Source organism: Zonotrichia leucophrys, chromosome 12 (assembly GCF_028769735.1).
Source record: "Zonotrichia leucophrys gambelii isolate GWCS_2022_RI chromosome 12, RI_Zleu_2.0, whole genome shotgun sequence".
Taxonomy (NCBI): Eukaryota; Metazoa; Chordata; class Aves; order Passeriformes; family Passerellidae; genus Zonotrichia; species Zonotrichia leucophrys.
In genome coordinates, this window is record NC_088182.1 from 16,089,116 (window position 1) to 16,105,359 (window position 16,244).

General features: G+C 58.8%; 3 protein-coding genes across 5 annotated transcripts in view; all 3 read left to right on the forward strand.

The window, feature by feature from the left end:
* The window catches only part of DAG1 (dystroglycan 1), a 52,570-nt gene extending 42,851 nt beyond the window's left edge, over positions 1 to 9,719 (forward strand). For all 3 annotated transcript variants that reach the window (XM_064724059.1, XM_064724062.1, XM_064724061.1), the window contains exon 3: positions 6,151 to 9,719. In XM_064724059.1, the coding sequence (XP_064580129.1) occupies positions 6,151 to 8,559 (2,409 nt within the window). In that variant the 3' untranslated portion in view covers positions 8,560 to 9,719. The remainder of the gene's footprint in view (positions 1 to 6,150) is intronic.
* Positions 9,720 to 10,242: 523 nt separating this feature from the next.
* NICN1 (nicolin 1, tubulin polyglutamylase complex subunit) lies at positions 10,243 to 14,021 on the forward strand. Its single transcript, XM_064724184.1, has 6 exons — positions 10,243 to 10,419; positions 10,989 to 11,162; positions 11,446 to 11,559; positions 11,926 to 11,997; positions 13,450 to 13,554; positions 13,676 to 14,021. Exons 1-6 carry the CDS (start codon positions 10,255 to 10,257, stop codon positions 13,715 to 13,717), a joined length of 672 nt encoding a protein of 223 aa, XP_064580254.1. The 5' UTR covers positions 10,243 to 10,254; the 3' UTR covers positions 13,718 to 14,021.
* Positions 14,022 to 14,166: 145 nt separating this feature from the next.
* Positions 14,167 to 16,228, forward strand: AMT (aminomethyltransferase). The gene is made up of 8 exons (XM_064724183.1): positions 14,167 to 14,472; positions 14,547 to 14,627; positions 14,730 to 14,861; positions 15,031 to 15,109; positions 15,213 to 15,358; positions 15,448 to 15,628; positions 15,740 to 15,895; positions 15,998 to 16,228. Exons 1-8 carry the CDS (start codon positions 14,200 to 14,202, stop codon positions 16,174 to 16,176), a joined length of 1,227 nt encoding a protein of 408 aa, XP_064580253.1. The 5' UTR covers positions 14,167 to 14,199; the 3' UTR covers positions 16,177 to 16,228.
* The last annotated feature ends 16 nt before the right edge of the window (positions 16,229 to 16,244 follow it).

A 16,244-nucleotide genomic window follows, 5' to 3' on the forward strand; every position in this document is an offset into this window, starting at 1 on the left:
TTTCATTCAGGTTGTCATGAGCACATAAAAGCAGAGCAGCTACTTTGAGTAGCTTTGCTGCCTGGTCCTTGAGAGGTTGAGGTTTGAACTTGAAGATGTGGGCCAGGACCAGTGATGTGGCCTCTGCAAGCCTTATTCCCCCTTAGCTCAGCTTTCTGGGCTGGGTTTGATTTGTTTTTCTAAAGCAACAGCCTCAGTGAATGGAGACATACAGGAGGGGCTTTGCAGGGCTTTGGCTGGGACCAGCCAGAATGTGAGGTTAGCTCAACCATCCTGACCTACCTGTGCACAAAGGAAGCACCAATTACTGGCTGTTCTTGTGTAGCTTTTGGTCTCTGAGCAGAGGTGGTGAGCTCCTGCTGGTAATGAAGGCTCGGGTCACCGAGGTTGACGTACTTCTGAGAGCCAGTCCAGTCTCCGGGCTGTTTTTAGACTTTCAGGGGCAGAGACATCTGCATGAGATATCCTGTGCTTGTTTTGTCCATGAGTTCCTGGGTCTTTTGTGCAAGGTACACAGCAGCCCAGAGGAGCAGTGTCTGCTGAGGATACCCAAAAGCCCTGGCAGGTAAGGCAGTCCCTTCCCCAGGGAAGCATCTGTGTTGCAAGTCCTTCCTGCTCACTGTGCCAAGCACAACTTTGCTGTCTCCAGCCTGAGCTTTCCCATAGCACAGCGCTGCAGCAGCAGTGCCCAGTGAGCAGAAGGCTCTGAGAGGTGCCCATCCTCCTTGCACCACTGTTTTCTGGGCCTTGTGTTTCTAGATATGGTCTGTCTGATGTCCTAGTTTGCAGTTCTGTTGTGTTTGAGAAAAGGAGGTGCCAAGTAAGGTTGGAGGTTCCTTCACACAGCCTCTCCTGGATGCACACAGGCCAACCTCCCTGGCAGGGCTGTTCCTTGGTGCCAAAGCCCCACAGCTTCATAGAATCACAGGATATTCACAGTTGCAAGGCACCCACAAGGACCACCAAGTCCAAGCCCTGGCCCAGCCCAGAACAACATGAAGAGTTGCCGTGTGTCTGAAAGCATTGTCCAAACACTTGAACTCTGGCAGCTGTGGGCTGAGGGCTGTCCAGCCCCTGCCTTGCACCATCACATTCCATTCCAGCCTCTGGGACCTGCCTGGGGCTGTGGTTCCTGGACAGCTTGGTGTGCAGGCACAGTGCAGCCTTTGTGCCAGGTGAGGAGTGCCCCTGATGGATCCACAGGCAGAGCCTGCCTCCCAAAACAAGGACTGTCCTGTGAGCTGGAGCCTGCAGGCCCCATGCCCGTCACTTCTCCTGGCTCCAGTCTGGCTGTGCTCCTTGCAGTGCCCACAGTTGCAGCAGCACTGGGGTGGCTCTGAAGCCAGTGTCCCTCCCCAGTTTGTGTGGGACAAGGCAATGAGAATCTGCCTGCCCATGGATCTCATTGGGGCTGAGGCTGCCTGTTGCTTCTGCTGCCAACACTGCCCATGCTTCAGCATTAGCAGGGGAGTTAAGATAAAGCTTGGGCTTAGGCAAACAGCTTAGGCTTGAGTCTTTCTCTGCAGTTATATTTGCATTTGAATTGCATTTGAATTTCCATTTTCCTCCCCTGCCTGCTGGTTAATTGCTTGCAGGAGCCTGAGCCTGCAGACTTGGTGTGACACTGGCTGGGTCAGTCATTTGGGCTCAGCTCAGCTCAGTTCACCTTCTGGAGGGCCCAGCTGGGATTTTCCTCATTGCTGGCCATGTGTGTTGGGGTGATGATGCTGAGGGAGTCCGGCTACAGTAAATTGCCATCAGTAATTACACCCCAGATGAAACCCTGGCACACGGTCTGTCTCTCAGCAGCTGCTGGACACAGGGAGGGGAAGGGGCAGTGGGAGATCTGGCAGAGCTGCAGGATGTCCATGCTGACTCTGCCCAAAAGCAGTCATCAGGAGGTTTTAGGACTCATTTGAAAGGAGCCAACTCCCAGCTGCTGCTGCTGCTGCTGCCTGTGTGAAGGTCTGTCAGCACAGACAGGGGAGATCCCACTGGGTACTTCCAGGACTGGGAAGATTTCATGGAGGTGTGCCATAGTGGAGACCTGTGGCAGGATCCTATGGTTCCTGTCTCCTGGCAAAGGGCTCACTGCCTCCTTTTCAGGGGATTCATCAGAAGGAGGAGGACTAAATACCTGGAGGATTAAAGGGCACTCTTGTAAGTAAGAATGCAGTTTTTGACTGAATTCCCTCGAGGCAGCAGTTTTGCTCACTGCTCCTTTGCTTATCTTTGTCTTGTTGGCTACAGGGCTTTAAGATCCAAGTTTAAAAAAACAAGTCAAACTGAGCTATCTTCTTTCATGAGCTGACTGCTCTTGGCTGGCCTAAAAATAACAGGCCATGTCTATCTGAAAGGATTTTGTGAACAAGGTCTTCAAAACCAGCCAGACCACTCACTGTATGTATTTTAAATCACAATCACGGCTTATTTTTTAATGGTCTTCGATACACTGCCAGGCTTGTGTAATCTTTAGCCAATAAGAATTCATTTACAATTATCTCAAATAATGAGAAAACAAAGACAGCCTTTTTTTTTAAACTTGGGCAATGGAAGAGTTATTTTGAAACCAGACCCCTTGAGGGAAATGGCAGGGCTTAAGCCTGATACTTATTGCATACATAGAAAAGTGGAAAACTTTAAACATGAAAACTAGAGATCCCAAATCATTAACTATATGTAGCCTTAACAAATACCCTTTTAAGCAATATTTGAAGGAAACATTACTGGAACAGAGTCCAGGTCTCCCTCCTCACAGTTTGCACCACTGCAAAAACAGCAGTGACATGGACGGGACAGATCCACGCCAAGGCTGGTCAGCATTTGATTAGGAGCAAGTATTTTTATCCATCATGCTAACAACTTTATTTATCTACTCTAATCTTTCTGGGCTCTTCCTCTGTCACATGAACATGGATGATTTCTGCTATCAGGTCAGTAGCTGTGTTTAAAGCAGTGCAGAGACATGGCATGCTTGTGACTTGTTGCCTTCTCCAAGATTTCCCAGTGGAGGCACAGGCTTCATAGGAGTAATCCACATAAATTTGATTTTCTTAATCATCTCTTGCAGAGCCTTTAGAAACAGTCCACATCTCCTCACAGGCTGAATACAGCTGAACTAGCTCAGCTCTTTTTAAATCAAGTTTAAGTGGGTTTATAAATGTTTTGCAACTGTCGCATCCCTGCTAGAACAAGTCATCCCAGTCAGTGATTGCTTGGCCTGTTTTTGTTTTTCAGGAGAGCCTAGTTTTTGGTGTGAATCTGTCTGGCTGCAGTTTCCTTTTCTAGTATGGGCCCTACATGTGAACTGTAGGTTAAAAATGGTTTTCCAAGCAGGAAATGCTCAGACTGGCCTGTGCCTCCCTCACCATCATTTCTGCATGTGGGGTCAGGCACCTTTCTGAAGTGAGTTTGGCTGTCAGAAGTAGGAGCAGAGATGTCTGAAGGAAGAATCACCTTGTGGCATGAGACTGGGTAAAATACTGCTACTTGTAGGTCTTCTCTTCAAGTCATGGCAGTGCCCAGGGAGGAGGCAGCAGCAGAAAACTCCAGGTCTCAGGAAAGCTCTGTGGAGTGTGTGATCCTGTAATTAAGGGCTTTTGCAGAGTGCACAGAAGGGGAAGATTTGTTCCAAATGTAGCCTAAAATTACACACTCAGAGTGAATTTAACCACTCACTATTAAAGTTTTTATTCTTCTTGATTGTGTAAGCCTCAATAATGCTGTGGCTTTGTCCTGGCTCCCTATGTTTCTGTTCCTTATGTGTGCCCAGCCCAGCCCTCCTCCACAGTGGGCAGGTTAGTGGCTAATTTTGGCACAAGAGGATAAAGAGTGGAACCATCCAGCTCCTGCTACTGTAAATTTTTTTTGCACTGAGCATTGTCCTGGCATCTCAGTTTTTAGAGGGTGTGATGAAATCACACTTTTTTAAAGGAAGATGGGGGCAGGTCAGTGCTTCTGGCTGGGCAGGAGCAGACCCTGCCTTTGTTCTCTTTTAGAAGAAGAAATGCCAAGGAAGGACAATTCGTTCCTTTGTTCCTGCATGAGCGAGGCTTGGCTCCCTGTGCCCAGCTCAGGTGAAGGGCTGCCTTTCCTTTGGGATGTCTGGGCTAAAAGCAGCTCCTGTTCTTGCAGTGGAGGAGGAGAGAACACAGCCACAGCCCTGCCAAAACGCCCTGTCCTCTGCCAGACACGTGGGCACACAGCAAGGCCAGGGGAAGGATGCTCACATGTTGGTGCATGGTGGCCTATATGGAGGGACAGGGCCCTTGGGACAGCTTCCTCCAGCTGCTGTAAGCAGGAATCTGAACTCTCTGCTCTGGGATGTTGCTGGTGAGGAGTTAACTAAAGCTGTACTGAGAGCTTTAAACTCTGCTCTATAAGCTGTGCCCAGCGTGTGGCTCATGCTGTGCTCTCCAGCTTGTCCAGGCTGGCTGAAACCCTCTGCAGCTCTTGCACAAAAGCTTTTTTGTGCTGCTCTTGCCAAAAGACTTTTGGGTCCTGCGTTATTCTGGCAGAGCTGTGCACCCAGACCCTTCAGAGTGCTGGAACCCACAGCGTGGGGGTGAGCCCCAGGTGCTGCCTGCACCCAGCACTCACAGCGTGCCCAGCCCTGCAGCATCAGGCATCCCTCCTTGTCCACCCAGGGGCTTTCCCCAGCAGGACCTGCAGTGTGGCAGTCCAGCCCTGGCTCTGCACCTGCTGCTGGATGCAGGGATGCTCCTGCCAGGCCGGTTTCCTTGCAAAGCTCCTCTCCCAGCTTTGCATTTGGGTAAATTATGAAATATGCATAAGCTTTACAGAACTGCAGAGAACCAAAGCACCCTTTCAGGAAGAGAGCTAGAGCCTGGCTCTGTGTTGGACTGCAGTGAGCCCAGACCATGGACCAGGCTGCTAAATGTGTCTGCATGAGCCCCAAAGCATCCTGTTTGCTCTGAGTGTCAGGGAGATGCCTCGTGGAGTTCTGGAAAGCCCAGCCAGCGCACTTGCCAAACGCCCCCGGGCCTGGGAGGTGATGAAGCTCGGGTTACTCACTCAGGAGTACCTACAGCCCCGGGAAATGTCACAGCCCACCGAGCTGGCAGCCTCGCCCTTTCCAGCGCACAGCACAGCCCGAGCGGCTCCGCTGTGTAGAGCAGAGGGATGTCAGCTGGGAACTGGGGGGCCTGGGGGTTTGCACCCGCCTCAGACACAACCCAGAGCAGGAGACAGAGTCCCACGGGCTGAAGGAGGTAGTAAAGAGTGTGCTGGAGTCCTGAGGTGCCTGTGTTCTGAGACAGAGCTTTCCCTTGCAGCAGCAGGTTACCATGTGAAAGTGAAGTCCTTCGTTTTTAGCTAGCCTGGGGATGAAGCCAGGCTGCCATGCTGTCCTGTGTCGTGTCCAGCAATTCCTCAGCCCGTGTGCCACATCCCTGCCTGCCCACACTGGCCATTACACTGGGTCTGCTCCCTTCCTTTATCCTCAGCTGCAGTTCCTCTGGCAGAGCAGGACAACACCAGGTAGCTCTCAGGATTTCCTGCTGCTTGTGAGAGCTGCTGTGCTCCAGCCAGGCCAGGGACTCAGAACCATAGTTGGCCAGCTTCCAGCCTCTCGGGGTCATCCTGGCTCTGGGGACAGTGGGACAGGCTGAAAATAAGTGGAAAAAATACACGTTCTGCTGAACTTGATGTGTGTAGGGTGGGCAGGGTGTGATGGGGTTGAGAAAAGGAGCAAGATGGCCAAGCTGGGAGAGGAAGGAGTGGGAAGAGGGCAGTTGTTAGATCAGCTCTGCTGTACAGCATAACTTCACCCTCAGCTTTGTCACTGTCCCCATGACGTAAACTCCCCGTTGCCCTAAGAGAAAATGAACCACTTGTGCTTGGCAGTAGCACAGCAAGTGTTGGAGCACTTGCAGGCCAGGGGCCTTGTGGGACTTTGTGACCTCTTGTGGCTCCTTAAGCCCTTTGGGTCCGGTGCCCCCTGCAGAGCTCATCCTTGCCAACATGTGGAGGAGGAGGCAACGGCTGCCATGCTCTGGCCAGGATGTTCCTTCCCCACTTGTTACACTTCAGATTTTTTTCTTCAATCCTTGAAATGAAGCGTTACTGCTGATAGAACCTGTCCTCATGCTGTGCTTCTAAAAGCCTTTTTTTTGTTTGTTTGTTTGGTAGATCTCGGAAGCTGGGAAGGACTCCTTGCCTTCTTGGTTGCACTGGAATGCAGAGAGCAGCTCCCTGGAAGGGCTGCCCCTTGACACAGACAAGGGTGTCCACTACATCTCGGTGACCACTCTGCAGCCCTTCCCCAATGGGAGCTATGTGCCACAGACCACGAACGTCTTCTCCGTGGAGGTGCACCAGGAGGACCACAACGAGCCTCAGTCGGTGCGAGCGGCCGTGCAGGACACGAGTGACACGGCGCCCTTCGTGTGCGGCTCGGAGGAGCCAGTCACCATCCTGACTGTCATTCTGGATGCCGACTTAACAAAAATGACACCAAAGCAGAGGATTGAACTCTTAAACAGAATGAGAAGCTTTTCAGAGGTGGAACTTCACAACATGAAGTTGGTTCCTGTTGTAAATAACAGACTCTTTGACATGTCGGCCTTCATGGCTGGACCAGGAAATGCAAAGAAGGTGGTGGAAAACGGGGCCTTACTCTCATGGAAACTGGGATGTTCCCTGAGCCAAAACAGCGTCCCCAACATCAGCAAGGTGGAGGCTCCAGCTAAGGAAGGAACCATGTCTGCCCGCCTTGGCTACCCTGTTGTTGGCTGGCACATTGCTAACAAGAAACCTCACCTCCCAAAGAGGATGCGGCGGCAGATCAACGCCACCCCCACGCCTCTGACTGCCATCGGGCCGCCCACCACTGCCGCACAAGAGCCACCCACCAGGATTGTCCCCACCCCGACGTCGCCCGCCATCGCGCCTCCCACAGAGACAACGGCGCCCCCTGTCCGGGAGCCCATCCCGCTGCCGAGGAAGCCAACGGTCACCATCAGAACCAGGGGCCCCATTGTCCAGACGCCCACGCTGGGGCCAATCCAGCCAACCAGGGTGGCAGAAGGCACGGGCACTGCCACCGTGCCCATTCGCCCCACCATGCCTGGGTACGTAGAGCCCACAGCAGTGATCACACCGCCCTCAACGACCACCAAGAAGCCGAGAGTCTCCACCCTGAAGCCAGCCACCCCGTCCACGACAGATTCCTCCACGGCAATAACAAGAAGGCCCACTCGCAGGCCCAAAACGCCCCGTCCAACAAAGCCCCCCAGCACAACCAGATCGCCCATCTCCAAGCTGACAACGGCCTCTCCGCCGTCCCGCGTGCGCACCACCGCCAGCGGGCTGCCCCGGCCCTGGGAGCCCAACGAGCCGCCCAAGCTGACTAACCACATCGACAGGGTCGATGCGTGGGAGGGCACCTACTTCGAGGTTAAGATACCGTCAGATACCTTCTACGACAAGGAGGACACCACCACTGACAAGCTGCAGCTGACCTTGAAGCTGAAGGAGCAGCAGATGATCGAGGAGAATTCATGGGTGCAGTTCAACAGCACCAGCCAGCTCATGTATGGCATGCCAGACCACAACCACATTGGGAAGCACGAGTACTTCATGTATGCCACTGACAAGGGCGGGCTTTTTGCCGTGGATGCCTTTGAAATCCATGTCCACAAACGCCCACATGGGGATAAGTCTCCGGTGAAGTTCAAGGCCAGGCTGGAAGGGGACCATAATGCAGTGGTGAATGACATCCATAAGAAGATCATGCTGGTGAAGAAGCTGGCTCTGGCATTCGGCGACAGGAACAGCAGCACAATCACAGTGCAGGACATCGCCAAAGGCTCCATCGTAGTGGAGTGGACCAACAACACACTGCCCCTGGAGCCTTGCCCTCGGGAGCAGATCCGGACATTGAGCAAAAAAATTGCAGATGACTCTGGCAGGCCGAGCCCAGCTTTCTCCAATGTCCTGCAGCCCGAGTTCAAGCCTCTGAATGTGTCTGTGGTTGGTTCCGGCAGCTGCAGGCACATCCAGTTTGTCCCCGTGACCAAGGACGGCAGGGTGATCTCAGAGGCCACGCCAACGGTGGCAGCAGGCAAAGACCCCGAGAAGAGCAGCGAGGACGATGTGTACCTGCACACCGTCATCCCTGCCGTGGTGGTGGCCGCCATCCTGCTCGTGGCCGGCATCATCGCCATGATCTGCTACCGCAAGAAGAGGAAAGGCAAGCTGACCATCGAAGACCAGGCCACCTTCATAAAGAAAGGCGTGCCCATCATCTTCGCCGACGAGCTGGACGACTCCAAGCCCCCACCGTCCTCCAGCATGCCCCTCATCCTCCAGGAGGAGAAAGCCCCACTGCCCCCTCCAGAGTACCCCAACCAGAGCATGCCGGAGACCACGCCGCTGAACCAGGACACCATCGGGGAGTACACTCCGCTGCGGGACGAGGACCCCAACGCGCCGCCCTACCAGCCTCCCCCCCCCTTCACCGCCCCCATGGAGGGGAAGGGCTCCCGCCCGAAGAACATGACCCCATACAGGTCCCCACCGCCCTACGTGCCCCCTTAACAAACAGGAGGCTCTCGGGGGAGAAGGGGCCTCCAGCTCCACATCGGTGCTGTCTGTGGGCCGGCAGCCCCCTCGCCAGCCGGGAACACGAAAGCCCAGCCCGCTCCCCAGCAGGCTCTCCCCGGCTGCGCCCGCCGCACCGCAGCGCTCGCGGGACTCGGGGGGACACTTGTTTTATTTTTGCCTAACAAGCTTTGGTTTTATTTTATTCATAGAAAAAAAGTTCTCGGCTCCAAGACGCCTTCCCGGCGGCTGGGCTTCGGCCGGGGCCGGGCGGTGGGCAGGGAGGGGGGTCGGGACGGGTCGGGCCGGGTCGGGAGGAGCAGGCAGCACTGGGGTAGCACTCTGGGTCTCCGCTGTTTGCCTTTAACACTAACTGTACTGTTTTTTCTATTCACGTGTGTCTAGCTACAGGACGTAACATGAAAGGTAGCCTAAAAATAATTAAATTCAAGGGACTTTCTGAAGTCGATGGTTTAAGTTTTTACATTTAATCTGCTGTTTACCTAAACTGGGATGTGTAGTTTTTGGGGAGGGGGAGGGCAGTGCTGTGCTGCAGGCGAGCTGCACGGGCTGGTCAGCGGGGCCAGCCAGCCCCCTCCTCCTCCTCCTCTTGGGGTGGATCAGCTTCTTGGTTTGGGGTTTGATTCTTTTATCATTTTTATTTTATTTTTAATCAAAAAAATCCTATCTTTCTCACGCATCATAAAATAATCATGAGTTGGGTCAGGCTGGCCTGGGGTGCCCATGGCTGAGCAGGGGCAGAGAATGCTCACGGAAGGATGAGCCGAGCCCTGTGCCACGACCAACTTCTCTGCTTCCCAGCGAGCACCAGGGTTGGGGGGGTCGATCTGAAGCAAAACCCCCTCCCCGTGGGGTGTTTTGATGAGAGTAGGGTGTGTTCTCTGTCCCGGCTGCTCCCTGGGACTGTGCAGGAATGGCCTCGCTGGCCTCACGCTGGCACTCCAGCCTGGACACTGTTGGAAAAGCTAAAAAAGTTTAAAAAAAATAATAAAAAGAAAAAGAAAAGAAAAAAAAAAGAGCGCCAGGAATAGTTAATAGTTAAAAAAAAAATCGGTGAACTCTCAAATCTAATTTTTTACTAAATTTTTGATACAGACTCCGATTGTTTTATTAAAAAAAAAAGACTTAAAAACCGGTGTGCGGCTGCCAGCAGTTTGTACGGGCTCAGCCCCCTCGGGCCGGCCCCGGGGGACCCGCCACGGTACCGGTACCGTCCCCATCCCGTCTGCTCCGAGCCCCGGCATCCCCAGCCGGGATTTGCCCGTGTGCGCCCCGGGTGGAGGGCTGACCCCGCACACCGGGGCGGACCCGCCGCTTCACTCCGGGACGGCGCCGCCCGGGCACCGGGGTGGCCCCGGGAGGGCAGCGGTGGTGGGGGGGTGCTCAACCCCCAGCTCCGGTCTCGGCGCCGCGGGGCCGAGAAAGAAATAAACGCGCCCGGGGATGGCGGTGCCGGTGTGGGGAGGCGCTGGGGTGGTCCCGGTGCGGGGGATGCCCGGAGCCCGCGAGGCCCCGCCCCCGGTCCCGCCCCCGGTCCCGCTCTCCCGTTCCCATCGCGGCGGGGCCGCCCCGGGGCGGCGGCGGGGCGGGGGCGCCCCCTGGCGGCGGCCGCGGGCGGTGACGCCATCCCCGGCCGGCCCCGCCCCGGAGCGGCGGCCGCGCGGCGCCGCCATGTCGGGAGCGGCGGGGCCGGGTCCGCCCGCCGGGCCGGGCCGCTCCCCGCTGCCCTGCGCCCCCCGCCCCGCCGCCCCGCTGCAGCTGGCCGGGGGGGCCGAGCCCGCACGGCCCGGCGTCGCCGTCATCGACCTCCGCTTCCCCCGCGGCGCTGCCGCCGATGTGAGTGCGGCCGCGCCCGCCGCGGTACCGGTGGGGGGGTACCGGGGTGGTCCCGTGGAGTCACGGGGGGATGCCAGGGGCGGTACCGGCGGGGGCTGTACTGGGGTCGTGCGGAGGAAGACAGGGGCCGTGCCGGGGACGGTGCAAGGCCGGGTGTGCTGTCGGTCCCGGGGCAGGACGGGGTATGCCGGGGGCAGCGGCGGGGCGGGGCGGGTGGGGATGCCGGTGCCGGTATGGGGACAGGCCGGGGGCGGGATAGGGAACATGTGAGGGGCGGTCCCGGAGCGGAGGGGATGCCGGTAACGGGTGGATGCCGGTGCTGGGGTACGTCCCTTAGCGATGCTGGGCGGGATGCTGGGGATGCAGTACCCGTCCCAATAGAGTAGGGGATGCCCGTGCCGGTCCCGATATGGGGCTGTGCTGGTGCGGGTACGGGGGCGTGCTGATCCCCCTGTGGCAGGGGGATTGCCGGTACTCGTCCCAGTACTGGGAGGAGGATGCTGGGGGGGGATGCCGGTGCAGGTATATGGAGGGATGCTGTTGTGGGGCTGAGGTCGCCGGTCCCGCAGGTGCAGGAGATCGTGTTCAGGAACTTCTACACGGCGTTCCTGAGCGTGCGGGTGCAGCGGCCCGGCCCCGGCGGCTCCCGGCGCTGGGTGACCTGCCTGCGGGACCTGTGCCTGATGCCTTGCCCACACACCGAGGAGGGCTCCCAGGACTACTTCTGCCTCCACCGGCACCAGGTCAGCATGTCCGGATGGGCCCGTGGCATCACCCCCTGCTCTGGGGCTCACCCCTCTTTGCCCACACCCCAGGATGGCTCCTGCTCCAGTGCCCGTGTCCCACTGACCCCCATGGCTGCCAGAGTCCCTGTGCCTCGCTCAGCCCAGCCAGCCCTCATGGGACAATGCTTCCCATGGGCTTCTTCCGTCTGGGGTGGGTTGGGGATTTTGGGAGGATACCCCAAAAGCTGCCCCCAGCCAGTGCCAGCCCCTGTGGTTACCCTCCCTGTCCCTTGCCCTGCAGATGCTGTGTGACGTGGACCAGGTGACAGCAATGCGGTTCATCCTGCGACAGCCCTCCCCAGTCTGGCTCCACTTCACCATCGAGGACCTGCAGATTTTCCCCCCTGGGCAGAAGGTGAGCAGGTGCCAGAGCTGCCCCACTGCCAGGCATGGGCAGGGGGCCTGGACAAGCCACTGTCCTGCTCTATGCCTGCATTTCCCCCTGCAGCTCTGGGGAGCACACACAGGGATGTGCCTCCAAGTCCTCGTCCTTTGCTGGGCCACTTGGGATCCACTTGTGCTCCTGTGGTGCTGGGGAAGGAACTGCTCTGAGAGCCACTCAGAACACAGAATTCCCTACAAAATTGTCTTTAAGGATAGTAAAGTGACATTTCCAAAGCAATATCACAAGGGGTAGGCTCTAAGCCCCAGCATGCTGCCTGGTGTAAAGGATGGAGATAGGGTTGGGAACATCCTGTGTGACCTTCTGGATCTGTTTCAGAGTCCTCAGAAGGATTTTCCCTCCTGGCTCTCCCAGCTGACCCCTCCGGAGCAGCCAGCCAGCCTGCATGGGGTGAGTAATCTCTGCTGAGGTTCTGGGGGAAGGAGGGGCTTCTGTGGGGTGACAGCCATGAGCATCCATCAGGAGGCTGCCAGGCCCATGCCTGCCTTGTTGGCTCCAGGCTTTCACCAGGAATAGCTGTGGAGCCCTGAAATAACCCGCCTTGTGCTGGAAGTAGTTTGCAGTACTAAGAAGAAAAATATCTCCGTGGGGATGTGCTATTTGAGGTGACATTTGAGTCTATTTGCCCTCTAGTCTGGGGACAGGAACATCACCAAGGGAGAAGTGGGTGCACAGTGCCACTCAGCCGATGGGTGGCATGCAAAGGGATGGGACAGGAACAAAAACATCCCCGTGGGAGCAGTGGGTGCACAGCACGGTGCAGTGGCGGGTGGGATGTGTGGGAACAGGGACAGGGACATCACTGGGGGAGCAGTGGGTGCACAGCATCGCTCAGGCTGGGTGGGACGTGTGGGGACAGGGCTGGTTCCCAGTACTGTGCAGAGGGTGGGCTCTGGGGAACACATTGCCCAGCCAGGACAGCAAGTGGGCAGAGGGGCATCACAGCCACGGCACGTGTTTACAGATTGTCAGCCACATCTGCCTGGCAGATGGTGACCTTTGTGGCAAAGTCCAGGCAGAGCAGGGCCAGGATGGGAGCTGGCTCGCCCGTGGGAACCTGCTGAATCAGCTGGAGGTGCTGCCTGCAGGAGGGTGGCACACAGCCCACACCTGCCCAGGCAGTTCTGCTGCTGGGTTTCCATGCTATGGTGCTCACACTGCACCAGCAGTGAGCCTGCTGTTCCCAATCCTTGCCCAGCTGTGGGACAGTTTGGGGAGGGCACCTCAGTCCCTTGCTGATTGCTTGAATCACGTTCCCCTGGGCAAGGAGGATCCAGGGCAGCTGCCAGAGGTTGCTCTGAGATTGGCTCTTCACAACATCACCACGAGGCACCCCTCAGCCCAGCGTGACAGAGCTGTGCCCCCATGGGAGCTGTGCCCCAGCCAGGGGAGCTGCTGCTGAGCCCACACGTCCCACCTGGCTAAAGGTCCCTGGGGTGAGCCAGCCCGTGTGCCCAGGATTCTGCCCCCAAGCCCAGGGAGCGTCACATAGTGAGGCTGTTGGGAAACTCTGGACTGCGTGATTATGTTTTTAATGATTAGCCAGCAATCAGCTTTCTGTGTCCCCATCCTGGCCACCTGCCAGCAGAGGTGGGCTGTGTTGGCACCGCAGCGCCCAGAGATCAGGGTCACTCACCCATGTCCCCAGAGGTTTGTTTTCCTGGAGAGGGGCCCTGCTCACCTCATGTTGGGAAACCACCAGCAAGTCAGGAATGTGGGCACCATCACGTTCCTGGCTCCCTGGGAGTCAAAGCCATCCAGCCACACCACTGCCCAGACCCAGGATCATCCAGCCCATCCGGGCCATCGCTGCTCCACAGCATTATGCCCACTTCTTTCCAGGAGCTCCCCGATCCAGAGAAGGTGTCGACAGAGGTGCAGCAAATGTGGGTGCTGACAGAGGTGATCCGGGCTCGCCAGGCAGCTGCCCGCATCGGGCGCTTCGACGTGAGTCCCACCACCCTGCTGACAGGGACCTGGCCTTGCCACAGGGCTCAGGAGCCCTCCCAGAGGGGCTGGAGCATCCCAGCAGTGCTGTGCAGACAGTGACAGTCGCTCTCTTCCCCAGGTGGACGGCTGCTACGATGTCAACCTGCTTTCCTACACCTGACCTGCTGGTGCTGGTGCCAGCTGGGCAGAAGTGCCCCTTCCGTGCTCCCGGGGCCTGAGTGGACTCCTGCGTTCCCACCTCGGCCATTGACCCCGCAGGGCTCCCAAGCCCTTCCTGTGCCCCTTCCCTGACTCCCTCTGCTCTGCCCAGCCCCGAGGGGCAGCGCTGCCACTCCAGAGACCCCTGGGAGCCTCTCCTGGGCACGTCCCGTGGGCAGAGCCCGGACACTGCAAGGGGGTGCGGGGGGACCGAGGGGTGCGGGCTGCTGGAGGGGTCACCACTAAAAGCTGCTACGTTGGCCCTGCCTGTGCCTTGCCTGTGCCTCTGCGGGATGGGGGTGGCCGTGCCGGCAGCCCCGGGGAGGCGGTGCCGAGGGCGGGCCGGGCCGGGGGCGGGGGCCGGGGCCAGGGCCGGGCGGACTCCATGTCCCAGGCGCCCCGGGGCCGGTCCGAGCCGTGCCGGGAGGGAGGAGGAAGAGGAAGATGCTGCGGGCGGGCTGCCGTGCCGCGCTGTCCCGCCGCCCCCCGGGCTCGGCGCCGCGGAGAGGGGCCGGGGGCAGCGGGGCCGGGGGTACCGGGGCCGGCGAGGAGCGGCTGAAGCAGACGCCGCTGGATGCCCTGCACCGGGCCCGCGGCGGGCGGATGGTGCCGTTCGCCGGCTGGAGCCTTCCGCTGCACTACGGGCAGGGCCACCTGCAGTCACACCTGCACACCCGCCGCCACTGCTCCCTCTTCGACGTCTCCCATATGCTGCAGGTAGCGGGGTCGGGATGCGGGGCTGGAGCAGGGGGGCGGCCGCGCCACCTCACAACCCCCCCGGCCCCTTGCAGACCCTCGTGTACGGCCGGGACCGCATCAGGTTCATGGAGAGCCTGGTGGTGGGGGACATCGCCGAGCTGAAGCCAGGACAGGTAGGGGGCACTGGGCAGGCACCCGGCATCCGGCGGGGTCGGAGGTGCCCGGGATGCCCTGGGAGGGTGCAGGCAGCCTGCCAATGCCGCCGTGACCCGCAGGGCACCCTGACGCTGCTCACCAACGACAAGGGCGGCATCACGGACGACCTCATCGTCACAAACACGTCAGAAGATCACCTCTACGTGGTGTCCAACGCCGCCTGTGCTGACAAGGACTTGGCCATCTTGAGGGTATGGGGCTGCCTGAGCCCCGCGGGAGGTGGGACAGGGAAAAGGACTCAGTGGGAACGAGTCCTGCCTTTTGGTGACACCGGTGTGGCACAGGGCGAGGTGGCCATGGCCACACGTGGGGCTGGCACTGGCCTGGCCCCCGTGCTAGTGGCCACTGTCACCCTGGCAGGACAGAGCGGCGCAGCTGCAGGCCAAGGGCAGTGACGTGCACCTGGAGGTGTCAGACAATGCGCTGCTGGCTCTGCAAGGTAGTGGGGGCCCCACACGGGCCTGCCCTCCTCCTGCCCTCCCTGTCACCGCCCTCCCCACCTGCCCCCCTTCCCTGGCACTTCCCGCCACCTGCCTCCCCAGGTCCCTCCATGGCACGGGTTCTGCAGGCAGGGCTGTCGGATGACCTGGCCAAGCTCTCCTTTATGAATAGCATCTCCACGACCGTGTTCGGCGTGCCGGGCTGCCGGGTGACGCGCTGTGGTTACACCGGCGAGGATGGCGTGGAGGTACCCAGGGAACTGTGCCAGCATCCCTGCTGTGGTACCAAGGCAGGGGAGGGCCGTGCCCCACTGACCCTGCCCGTGTCCTGCCCTAGATCTCGGTGCCCGCGGCGCGGGCGGTGGAGCTGGCCGAGCAGCTCCTGGGTGTCCCCGATGTGTGGCTAGCAGGGCTGGCAGCCAGGGACAGCCTGCGCCTGGAGGCCGGGCTCTGCCTCTACGGCAACGACATCGACGAGACTGTCACCCCTGCCGAGGCCGGGCTGATGTGGACTCTGGGTACGTCCACCTCCACCTCCTCCTTGGGGCAGGCAGAGCAGCAGGGTGTCCCCAGTGGGTACAAAGGGACCAGTCAGGCATTACCACCCCTCACCCATCTCTACCCTGCAGGGAAGCGCCGGCGTGTGGCCATGGACTTCCCTGGTGCTGCTGTCATCATGGCACAAGTCAAGGAGAAGCCAAGGCGCAGGCGTGTGGGGCTGACGTCGGTGGGACCCGCCATCCGGCCCCACATGGCCATCCTGGGCCCCGAAGGCAGGCCTGTGGGTAGGTGAGGGGCACTGGGGCTGACATGACCCTGAGCTGTGGCCATGGCATTGACAGGGGCTGGCCAGGCCCCATTCACCTCCCTGTATCCTCACATCCCAGGCACAGTGACCAGTGGATGTCCCTCGCCCTGCCTGGGCAAGAACATTGCCATGGGCTACGTGGAGGCAGCGCACAGCCGGGCTGGCACCGAGCTCACCGTCGAGGTGCGGAAGAAGCAGCACCCTGCAGTCATCACCAAGATGCCCTTCGTGCCCACCCAGTACTACATGGCCAAGTGAGGCCAGCCCATGCTGTGGGCACAATGCCTCCAATAAACACCCTGTCCTGTTTCCCTGGCCTCCTCTCT

Coding starts and splice junctions, on each gene's coding strand:
- NICN1 (XM_064724184.1), top strand. CDS start 10,255: ATGTCGGGAGCGGCGGGGCCGGGTCCGCCCGCCGGGCCGGGCCGCTCC. Junction 11,163..11,445: donor TCTGCCTCCACCGGCACCAG/GTCAGCATGTCC, acceptor CTTGCCCTGCAG/ATGCTGTGTGACGTGGACCA. Junction 11,998..13,449: donor AGCCAGCCAGCCTGCATGGG/GTGAGTAATCTC, acceptor ACTTCTTTCCAG/GAGCTCCCCGATCCAGAGAA.
- AMT (XM_064724183.1), top strand. CDS start 14,200: ATGCTGCGGGCGGGCTGCCGTGCCGCGCTGTCCCGCCGCCCCCCGGGC. Junction 14,473..14,546: donor ACGTCTCCCATATGCTGCAG/GTAGCGGGGTCG, acceptor GGCCCCTTGCAG/ACCCTCGTGTACGGCCGGGA. Junction 14,862..15,030: donor AGGACTTGGCCATCTTGAGG/GTATGGGGCTGC, acceptor TCACCCTGGCAG/GACAGAGCGGCGCAGCTGCA.